The sequence below is a fragment of the Takifugu rubripes genome, chromosome 15, assembly GCF_901000725.2.
Source record: "Takifugu rubripes chromosome 15, fTakRub1.2, whole genome shotgun sequence".
Taxonomy (NCBI): Eukaryota; Metazoa; Chordata; class Actinopteri; order Tetraodontiformes; family Tetraodontidae; genus Takifugu; species Takifugu rubripes.
Genome location: NC_042299.1, coordinates 14757024 through 14768470, shown reverse-complemented (window position 1 = coordinate 14768470; position 11447 = coordinate 14757024). Strand labels below are relative to the sequence as shown.

General features: G+C 45.9%; 1 protein-coding gene across 2 annotated transcripts; it reads right to left on the bottom strand.

Moving 5' to 3' along the window:
- Positions 1-929: 929 nt before the first annotated feature.
- Positions 930-5809, bottom strand: LOC101061763 (multidrug and toxin extrusion protein 1-like). 2 transcript variants are annotated; one of them, XM_029848667.1, is made up of 17 exons: positions 5623-5809; positions 5431-5532; positions 4961-5029; positions 4732-4880; positions 4607-4649; positions 4409-4453; positions 4091-4188; positions 3634-3731; positions 3428-3541; positions 3086-3153; positions 2893-3001; positions 2713-2788; positions 2569-2638; positions 2342-2474; positions 1782-1876; positions 1549-1641; positions 930-1454 (listed from the first exon to the last, which is right to left on the bottom strand). In XM_029848667.1, exons 1-17 carry the CDS (start codon positions 5776-5778, stop codon positions 1122-1124), a joined length of 1851 nt encoding a protein of 616 aa, XP_029704527.1. In that variant the 5' UTR covers positions 5779-5809; the 3' UTR covers positions 930-1121. The 2 variants fall into 2 exon arrangements, with proteins under 2 accessions (XP_029704527.1, XP_029704528.1); XM_029848668.1 differs by having other exon boundaries at positions 3634-3665.
- Positions 5810-11447: the final 5638 nt, after the last annotated feature.

Here is an 11447-nt window from a genome sequence, read left to right as displayed (position 1 = left end):
GTTCGTGACTTTTATGGACAGAATTTCTAGGTGCAGTCATGGTGTTGAGGGGGTCCGGTTTGGTGACCTCAGGATCGGGTCTCTGCTCTTTGCAGATGATGTGGTTCTGTTGGCGTCATCGGCCCGTGACCTCCAACGATCTCTGGATCGGTTCGCCGCCGCGTGTGAAGCGGCTGGGATGAAAATCAGCACCTCCAAAATCGGGGCCATGGTTCTCAACCGGAAAAAGGTGGAGTGCCTTCTCCAGGTCAAGGAGGAGATCCTGCCCCAAGTGGAGGAGTTCAAGTAACTCGGGTCTTGTTCATGAATGAGGGAAGAATGGAGCAGGAGATCGACAGGCGGATCGGTGCGGCGTCCGCAGTAATGCGGACTCTGCACCGGTCCGTAGTGGTGAAGAAAGAGCTGAGTTAAAAGGTGAAGCTCTCGATTTACCGGTCGATCTTCATTCCTACCCTCACCTATGGTCATGAGCTTTGTGTCATGACGGAAAGAACAAGATCACGGGTACAAGCGGCTGAAATGAGCTTCCTCCGTAGGGTGGCTGGGCTCTCCCTTAGAGATAGGGTGAGAAGCTCTGCCATCCGGGAGAAGCTCGGAATAGAGCCGCTGCTCCTCTGCGTTGAGAGGAGCCAGATGAGGTGGCTTGGGCATCTAGTCAGGATGCCCCCTGGACGCCTCCCTGGTGAGGTGTTCAGGGCATGTCCCTCCGGCAGGAGGCTCCCGGGAAGACCCAGGACACGTTGGAGAGACTATGTCTCTCGACTGGTCTGGGAACGCCTGGGGATCCCCCCGGACGAGCTGGAGCAAGTAGCTGGGGAGAGGGAAGTCTGGGCTTCTCTTCTTAGGCTGCTGCCCCCGCGACCCGACCCCGGAAAGAGTAGAGGATGTATGGATGGAGATTAAGGGCATTGATAACTTTGAAGAAAATTCCAGAAACACCTGTAAAATGGCAATAAAATGTGAATTTTCCCAAACACAGCCATAAATGTTTAACGTCCATCAAATAAAAATGTTCTTTGAGTGTGGAAAAGTTTTTTTGGTTTTGCTTTTGGTTTTTAGAAACAAGTGTCTTTCAGCCAAAGCTCTGCTGACCTTGTGGGTCAGAGCGACGTCCCACACACTCAGTGGTGTAGAGGCAGAGTTTTATTCTCAGACATGGTACCGTTGGCCAGTAACAGGATAGTGGGCTCAGGTACGGGGAACGCAACATGAAGTGCGACTCCCAGAACCAAAATGAGAACTACAACCAAGACAGCCAGCCCCCGTCGCAACAGCAGCTGAGGGACAGAGAGCGGCGCGTTGGGTCGGCTGCCGATGTTGCTCTGCTCGGCGTCTCCGTCAGGCGGGCCTGCGTCTGCGTTGTTGCCTTCATCCTCCTGGTAAACTTTCAGCTCCTGGGTGCTGACCAGAGTGTATCCCTCAGCTTTAGGAACTCCCACACTGTCACAGTCGGCCTTCACAATACAAGGGTACAAAAGTTAAACCCTCAATGACTCAACAATGACACAATTATAACAAACCAATCGGATGTTTTCTGCATGTGCGTACTGTGTTTTGGCAGTCAGAGTCAGGCACCACCCCGTCACCCTGAGCTACACTCACAGGAGCCCCCTCGGCTGGAACTCCAGCTCGCTTCTGAGCCTAAAAACGCAGCACAAGAAAAATGATGCTTTTAAATTCTGGTGTGTTTTTGTAGTTTGTTCCAGTTAACCAGTAGGACTAATTAACCCAAGTAGATCATATTTTTCAGTGATGCTGATGCTCAATGATAAAAATATTACCTTCTTGGTGATTTTCTTCCAGTCCATTTTGTAGAACAAACCAAGAAAGAAGAGCGACTCCAGCAATATTCCAGTCCAGACACCCGCCCACAGACCTGACAGGAGACAGAAAAACTCCCTAAATGAAGGACAGCTCATGCTGGTGAGAGGAGCACTGAAGAGATAAAACACATTTTATTCTATCTTTATGTGGAACAGGTGATAAATTACTGTGCAATGTATCTTTATAGCATAGTAATTACAACATAAAAGCTAGAAACCCGTCAAACATCTTAACATCTGGAGTCACTGTGCATGCGTGTGCATGTGTGTCAGCAGGATGCATGTCCAGAGTCTCCATGCTCTCTGGACTGAGGACTCTCTTTTCTTCCATTCCTTGCATTTATTGGGGTGGTACCATCCACACAAGATATTTAAGGTAGGTGGCACTAGCTCACGCGGATGGATACGTTCACCAGCCCTTTAGGATCGGCGTAAAGAGGCCGATGCTTCTGAGGGCTGCAGAGAGTCGTGCATCAATAGTGAGACATCCAGCGATAGATTATTAAAGAAAACTTTACCGAATAAACTCAGCTGTGCAACAAACATCAGAGATGCTCCCACTGCCAGACCGATGACGTAGTAACAGATCATGTTGGCGAAGGCAACAATTGCCTGCAGTCCTGATCCCAGACAGATCCCTGTGGAGACAAACTGCAGGAATACACAATCAGACCATGTGGAATCAGACAAAAAAGCACAGGTTTGGTTCATAAAATGGCCAAATAAAATAATTTGCTCCACTTACCAGGAGTGCATCAAAGAACACAGCAAAGATGTTGAGAGTGAGGATCTGCGAGACAGTCGCCACAATATTTCTGCAGTGGAGAAGCATCATCATTCAGTTGCTTGAGAATGATGGAGGAGTGATATGTGGTTGTTGGAAACTCACTGGTCAGAGGTGAATATGTATCCGACGTACGGCTTGATTACAGCGATGATGATGCCCTGAACCACAGCAACCGTTCCTTTAGATAAAACCCAGTTGTGTTACTACGTTTGACACTGAACTACTCTGGATTTACAACTAAGATGCTGCTTCTACTTCTAATAATAATAATAACAAGAGTACCTGCGGAAAGCAGAGCCACTTTTCCACTGACTACAGCTCTCTCAGTGTCACCGGCCCCCAGCGCATTCCCCACACGTACACAAGCAGCTGCACTGGTGGCTACCGGAACCTGCAGGGACCCAGCAGCAGAGACACGTGTGTAGTAGCATTAAATGTTAGCATTCAACAAATAATGATCATGAATGATTCATACCATTGATGTTACAAATGTGATTTGATACAGCACATGTTGAGCTGCAAGAACAGCTTCTCCAAACACTCCTGGTAAAACAAAGGTCAGAGTTCAGGCCTGTTTTAGGCTTTCACAGCTCCTTCACAAATTAAAGACCACAGGGTTAATGCTGTGTCTTTTATATCACCCAAATATCTTGAATTTAGCAAAATAGCATAAAAATTGTATAAATTTATGTTATGTTTAGCCCAACTAAGTAAATATGATGCCAGCAATAACTTCAATTAAAACAGCGACACTGAAACAAAACTACAGGAAATGATTCGTATTTTTCAATGATTGTGAGAAACAAAGAGCACTAACCAGCCAAGACGGATAAAATCTCAAACATCCACCAGTCAAAGCACACCACGAGTGCACAGGGAACCGCCAGCTTCATGTAGGCCCCCCACTCTTGGAGACACTCCATGGACCAGCCTGAGGAGTTTGATTTAGATCAACGTACAGTCGGCTCTGGATGCCCACCCTCAATAGTTCACATTCTTTTGCTGTTGCTGCCTCTAACTCACCGTCCCACGTCTCCACATGGAGCTTTTTCCATCTTATGAAGCCAAACAACAGCAGACAGGAGACGATATCACAGAGGCTGTTTGTGATCGCGGAACCTCTGCAGACACACACGCCTCGTTACAATAAATGAGAATCCATGTTGCTCTGAAGATCGGCTGCATTAGGAAGTACGTCAGCACTGATGAATTTAAATGAAGCGGTGCTCTGAGTGCTCTGGGTGGAGCAGATCAGACCACAAAATAAACATCTCATTTCATAAAACAGCTCATCTTAAAATCTAATATGATATCTCTTGAATATTTCACCATTACAAAAGAAAACTTTTCAAACTGCATACAGCAATCAAGATTTGAGACGTGGAATGGAGGCTAGCAGAGTTTTCTTTTTCTTTCTTCCTAAGGATTAGATGTTATATATTCGTCTGTGATTAAATACACAATGTGAGAACACACTTACGTGCCGCCCAACTGGAGGCTGTAGATTAAAACGTAGTTTGATATCACGTTAAATACATTTGTGGCCATGGAGCAGAACATCTGAGGCAAAGTGATCCCCTGGCAGACAGACAGAAATAGAAGTTAGTCAGAGCCCCACTATCATTTACTTTCATTTCTAAATACACTAACATGCTAATGTGCATCTTTATTCATACGCACTGGACATAGAACAGCTAATGTGGACACTTTGGCTACAGCAAAAAAAAAAATCCCTTTCAGTGAATCACTGGTCAATAGAGCTGATATTCCAGGCAGGTGAAGCTCTCTGTTCCCTTACTTGGTTTTGCAGGTAGGAAGACTGCAATTCACGCAGCAGCACTGCCTGTGTAATAAGCAGAATCAGTGATCACCTTTTTTTTTTAACTCCGATTGTGTCATTCATTTATTGATTATTTTGGAGATGTGAATATTTGACATTTGCTTTCTTATGGCACCAATTACTGGCACATTAATACAGAGCAAACATTGACCTCACCGGAATAGCTGGTAGATACGCAACCACGTAAACGTTGGCAATTCTGGCGGGTTTTCAAACAGAGAACATTCAAATGTCACAAACGGTTGAAGCAACAATAAATTAAGTGTTTCATGTCAATTTACCTCACTAACTTCTCATCCTGGTGCAACAGGAGCATTATGTTGGAAAAGTTGAGGAGAACAGCCCAACAGAGAAAACAAAACAGGAACAGGATCAGCGAGCTCCTCTGGACGATGACTCCAACACGTTTCATGTTCTGACCTCCAAACGTCTGTCAATAGTGAGTGATAGCAACAGGAACTGAGTCAAACTCATTACAGAAGTTAAATGGGTTAAATGGGTTCAACTCACCTGGGAAATGAAGGTGTCGCACGCGTTTACAAGTCCAAAGCCCATCGCAACTGTGGTAACATTAATGGCCTGGAAGTAAATCAGGTGACAACAGGTAACTTTTGCTGTTTGATTCTCCTCAGATAAATCTTGTTGCTTCATCAGCTGCAGGTTTTATTGGTGATTTGATAGATTGTTATTGTTTTGCATCACATTCAATCAAATTATAATTTTGACTTAATTATTTATCCAGCCGGCCGTTAGTCATCCATTCTCTGATTGGCTATTTTATTTTTTAGGGTGCAACAGCATCAAGTGCATTTCACAGTGATGCTGCTGCACCTTTAACAATAGAGTCAACCTCAACGAGGCCAAGATTATGATGACTGTTCTATGAACAAACGTATTGTGGTCCTGGGATTAACACAGGGATTACACATTTGCAGCAATTTAGGGGCAGGTACAGAAAGAACGGAAAAGAATATCAGTACTGCAGAGGCAAGAGCAAAGCCAGCCAGCTCTGCATTTCCGATGTGACCACAGAACACGCTGGTAACAAACTTGGAGGCGAATTCCAGGAGCCGATGTATCGCCTGTAACAACAGTGGTAATAGCTGTATAATATATAATAGGAACCAGATAACTCCCGAACAGTTTCCTCAGCAGTGTCGTCCTGGACTCACCAGTGGTCCTGTGAGCTTCATGGTTTGGTACAACTCCTCTCTGTACATGGGGGGCAGCCACCGACAGAGAAGTTTGGAGCTGGTTGCATCTCCATCGTCTTGTTCACTGTTGTCCTTCTTAGCATTGCTTTCCCCAGCAGCAGACCCCGACTCCATCACTAGATCTGCAGGATCCCGGCAACTAAAATGATTTAAGTTCTAAAGTAATACAGAGAAAGTGAGAGAGAGATGGAGAGACGTATGGAGAAGAGAGGGATGAGAGAGAGCCCATTACACACATGGGAGTGACCTTATTAATAGGCCTATCAATTAGATTGTTAACAGAAAGTCTCCACCAATGTACCAGTACATATTAATAAACAATTCAGCTTGTGCTCACAGAGTCACGAATAAATACACAGTTCTACATAGCCTCCTGACTACCAGTAGTTCAAATTTGTTCTGGAGGACATTTGGAAGCCTGAATGTCTGAGACTCAGGACTGAAGATAATCACAGCTTTAAAGACAAGACTGGGCAGAATTCGGCATATCAGGAGGGGAAGGTGAACACAGTAAAGGGCTGGCCTGACTCGAGAGCCTTTGTCTCATCAGGGAATGAGTAGATGTGAGATGGTGGACGGTCGGCCATCTTGAGCAGGTCAGGCTTGGCTCGCCACAGGTGACATCCTCGGCAGGAGTGTTGATGTTTGAAAATAGCTTGTCTATCCAGCAGAACCTAGAATTTCCTTTGCAACTCAGCAAGTACCAACTCTGGTCCGGGGTGTAAAAGAGTGCAGTCATAGTCTAGGATGAGCAGTTCCATCAAAGGAAGATGTGGATCCAAGACTAGTGGGTGAGTAGCATCAATGGCCAAATCCTCAGCTCTGCAAAGTCAATCGCCAACCCTGAGAAGAACTGTAGCTTCATCGTACTCCGCAGACAGGGAACTGGTCCTGCCAAACTTGAGAGCTTTGATCTAATCAGTCTAGCTGGGCTTCATCTCGTCTAGCTGAGCTTCACAAGGCTGATTTGGGATCTGGGGATCTGCAGCTCAATGAAGGACCCTCATTGTAGCTTCTATGAGCTTCTTTCATGAAGCGAAATCTTCAACAACAGGGAGCTGGGAGGATAGTCACATTACCAACCCTACCAGACTTGCTTAGCTCGCTGTCATCGGACTGAGAATCAGAGGGGAGCATTGTAGGCCACTCATCCTGAGGTCAGTGGAGAAACTCTGGACATTGATGTCAACGCTGCGGACTTGTCAGCTTGCCCAGGGCCAAACCTCAAATGAGGCTCACATATCCAACTGTCAGGCTCAGTCAGGTACTGGAACTCTGCATCTCATGTCCCCACAGAGACCTTACATCTTCAGGACTATGATTTGATCCAGTAGAATACCATGGTTGGAGTAAGCCCATAGGACAATCCATTGTATGGCCATTGTAAGATCTGTTTGAAGGACAGAGCTTACTCATAAATACTAGGCTCCTGCTTTCTCTCCATATGCCTCAAGATGAAGCGTTGCACTCGTTTGTCAGTGGGCAGCAGGCAGATGTGCTGAAACATGCCCTTTATATCCCTGCTCACTGCCATTTCATTTTGAACCCAACATGGACACAGAGCAAAGTAGTGTCCATGGTCCAAAGCAGGTCTAGGGGAGACAATGCTTGGAGACAGACCTTGGCATTGAAAGTAGTTAAAAACAATCATTTCCTTATCATTATGCTTCAGTACATGGTGAGGAACCAGGACTCTGCAGTCAAGTTGTCTTCTTCAGGGGGGCACCTTTACCGCATAACCAGCCTTTTCAAGTTTTCAAGTCCATATCTTGTTAGAGTGGACCTCTGCTCTGTTCAGGTCTGTGGCAAGTCTTCCCTCTATACTATGGCTGCAAGGTCACACAGCTTCCTTTGTTGCATGAAGTGGAGTAGCAGTAGCCCACCTAACTAGAGGGGTAGTGTACCACTGGGACTCAACATTCATGAAGAGCTCAGTAGCAGGGGACACAGTGGGGATGCAGAAAAATTGTGAAGGTAGATGTAGGATGTAGGACCCTGAAGTGACCCACCTAGTTGAGTACAAACATCATTAAGACCACCTGGTCTAGCTACCCAGACTGGCTGTATGGGGACCAAAGGTATTGCATATCTGAACCTATTAGGAGCAGTGGGTGAGCATGGTTGATTGGTACTAAGGGCAGACCTCTGAGGTGCCCTCTGCTGTAGTGCCGCCACTAGGTAGGAGTGTTCAACAAGGCTCAGACCTTCAACAGTGAAGGCCTGGTGGAAAGTGGGAAAGTGTACACATTGGAGAATGTTCAAAGGAGACAAAACTGCCCTGGGGCTGTTTGACATTCTGCTGAATTGTCTGTAGGTCAAGAGTCTTTGGTCATCCACAGAGGTTCAGTTACCACACTGCTTGAGGGAGAACCAGACTTTATACTGAGCTCTAGTGTGGGACATGTAGGTTTCCAAAGTGGGTCATCATTCTGTAGGATAACCTTGATGACATTTAGCGTCACATGTTGTGATCAGTTGCATTTGGCATGGTCACCATGTTGATGCAGGTTTGGGTCTGCTGGATGGAGTCGTGTAGAATGGCGAGGTGCAGTTCCTTGCACATCCTGCAGGAGGGATTCAAATTACTGTCGTTTGCAGTCCTCTGATCCATTTTACAACCTAAGTGGTGCCGCAATATCTAATAATTGATCTTTGTGATAAGTGATCCATGTTCTCAATGTGACGACAGTATGGCTTAGACTTGCAATGAGGAGTCTCTGATGGGTTAGGGCTAGGGCTCTAAAGCATTGAAAAGGATAGTTGTGGTCTCCTCTCAATAGTGGGTGATACAGTCCTTCTTGACTAGCTTAGGCTCCTAATGATGATAGAGTGCAGCAGCTAAACTTGAGAGGCACTTAGCTTATGACTTCATTTGAAGCCAGACTTCCAGGTCAGTGAAGGTGTAAATCAGGTCTGACGACCCCAAGGTTCAACTTGTATCCATTTAGTCCTTCAACGGTCCCAAATACTCCCCCACAACATTAAATAGAGAGGGTAAATGAGTCACAAGCTTCAGAGACACTGAACTTGATAGCAGGCGTGTTGAAAATGGCACCTAGCTCTGACAGGGACAAGCTGCTGTGGTTGGCAGTACTTACCTTACAGGGCCTCCAATGCAGCAGTGTAAGGGTGTGTGTCATACATATAGGCCTTAGCTTTGTGTGAATTACTGGGCACCTTGAAGTGGTCTAGGCATGCCAGTCCTGCTGTGGAATGTTGTGGGACCTGGGTAGCAATTTTTATGGACAGAATTTCTAGGTGCAGTCATGGTGTTGAGGGGGTCCGGTTTGGTGACCTCAGGATCGTGTCACTGCTTTTTGCGGATGATGTGGTCTTGTTGGCGTCATGGCCCGTGACCTCCAACTATCACTGGATCGGTTCACCGCCGCATGTGAAGCGGCTGGGATGAAAATCAGCACCTCCAAATCCAAGGCCATGGTTCTCAACCAGAAAAAGGTGGAGTGCCTTGTCCGGGTCAAGGAGGAGATCCTGCCCCAAGTGGAGGAGTTCAAGTACCTCGGGGTCTTGTTCACGAGTGAGGGAAGAATGGAGCAGGAGATCGACAGGCGGATCGGTGCGGCATCCGCAGTAATGCGGACTCTGCACCGGTCCGTAGTGGTGAAGAAAGAGCTGAGTTAAAAGGCGAAGCTCTCAATTTACCGGTCGATCTTCATTCCTACCCTCACCTATCGTCATGAGCTTTGGGTAATGACCGAAAGAACAAGATCACGAGTACAAGCGGCCAAAATGAGCTTCCTCCGTAGGGTGGCTGGGCTCTCCCTTAGAGATAGGGTGAGAAGCTCTGCCATCCGGGAGGAGCTCGGAGTAGAGTCGCTGCTCCTCCGCGTTGAGAGGAGCCAGATGGGGTGGCTTGGGCATCTAGTCAGGATGCCCCCTGGTGAGGTGTTCAGGACATGTCCCTCCGGTAGGAGGCCCCCGGGAAGACTCAGGACACGTTGGAGAGACTATGTCTCTAAACTGGTCTGGGAACGCCTGGGGATCCCCCCGGACGAGCTGGAGCAAGTAGCTGGGGAGAGGGAAGTCTGGGCTTCTCTTCTTAGGCTGCTGCCGCCGCGACCCGACCCCGGATAAGAGGTAGAGGATGGATGGATGGATGGATGGACGGATGGGTAGCACATGGAAGCTATGTGTTCAGGTCGTACAGCTCTACCAGCCCTAAAGGAGGGAATGATAGTGGACTGTGCCTGGATGGTCATAAAGGGGTGGAGCAATCACTTCAGGTAGAGACTGACAGCTCCCGGGTGACGCCACTACAAGTCCCTTTTTTCCTTGCTCCTGAAGTAATGAGTTAATTAGCTTGGCTAGCTGAAGCTTCTCCTCTTTATTCATGATTCTTCTCTGCCTGTCAAGACATTTAGTCAGTGTTTCACAGGCCTGTTGTGACTTGTGTTGTAGGCGTTGTACTTTGGGCCCTCGAATTGCAAGCTCATTGTGGAAAGGGAGGGGCTAGTTCTTTTGGAGGTTCATCTGGTTGTTGAGGTTCTTATAGTCACTTTGGTAGTGAGGTAGAAGTTGCTTGCTCTTTGGACGAACATGCCTCTCTGTGACATCCTGGTGAGTGACGTCAAACTCCGTTGAACCCATAGCATTGTGGAGGAGCTGTATTCGTCCCAGAGGACCATGAACAAGAGGTCTGTGCCGAATAAAGTCAGTGACTCTCTGAGGCTCTGGCTAGAGAGTCTGAGAGGCAGTTTAGGCTTATAAAGGCTTTGTTTCAATCAATCAATCTTTATTTATATAGTGTCTGTTACAATCAAAATTGTTTCTAGGTGCTTGAAGAACATGGTTCTGAAAACACAATTTAACAGCATATGGCATACTAATAAACAAACAATAACAAACAAACTGACATTCATATAATGAAATTATAAACATCTCCAATTAACAAGAAGGAATAACAACATAAATCAGGACATAAATTCCTTGAATCATAAATCAACTAACAGATCAGACATGTCAATTAATAATAATAATAATAAAAAATTGTTATTATATAAATCATGTGTATAGGTTGCTTTGCAAGCATGCACAAGTTAACAATCAACTTGGCTACCTGAGCAAAAGCCAACAGAGAAACGCTACACAGAAAAACAAAATAACAATCTCCAGGTTGCATTAACTGTAGTTATAAAATAGATCAACTCTACTTACATTTGTCATTTACACGTTTCCCATGCCGCAACGCGCACAAAATTCCACAAACACTCAACATGCAGGAGAAGAAACTCCACCGAAACTCTGGTGCCAACAGAACGTTAAGTACTGCAAATTTATAACAGCTTTCCTACAGTCAGGCTAGAATAAATAGAAAAAAAGAAACATGACACAAAAAACCAGTTTGGTGACTTAGATAATAACACTAATGGTCAAAAATAATTGCACACACATGTGCACACAGGACCACATCCCTTAACACACAAAGGTTACAAAGTGAAACATGATAACTGGCAATATGGCAGCTCATATGATTTGACGGCACATTAAGACGACACTGACTTTCACGTCACCTTCAGGTGACATATTCCAGCTAAAAAGTTTTTGTGTTTGGTGGGACAGAGGAGCTGATTGTCTGAGTCCTGCTACTTCCAGTTTATCACTTCAGCTCTGCACATTGCAACACAGTGACCTTTAACCCCTACCAACTGTGGCAGTACATGATATTGCTCACTGTGTATGTGGTGGGAGGTAAAAGCAGCTTTGGACTAAATATTAACACGATGAATAGATTCAATTTTAGCCAGCTTAAGGGCATTGAAGAAACA

Coding starts and splice junctions, on each gene's coding strand:
- LOC101061763 (XM_029848667.1), bottom strand. CDS start 5,778: ATGGAGTCGGGGTCTGCTGCTGGGGAAAGCAATGCTAAGAAGGACAAC. Junction 4,881..4,960: donor GCGACACCTTCATTTCCCAG/GTGAGTTGAACC, acceptor CACTATTGACAG/ACGTTTGGAGGTCAGAACAT. Junction 4,454..4,606: donor CGTATCTACCAGCTATTCCG/GTGAGGTCAATG, acceptor CTTATTACACAG/GCAGTGCTGCTGCGTGAATT.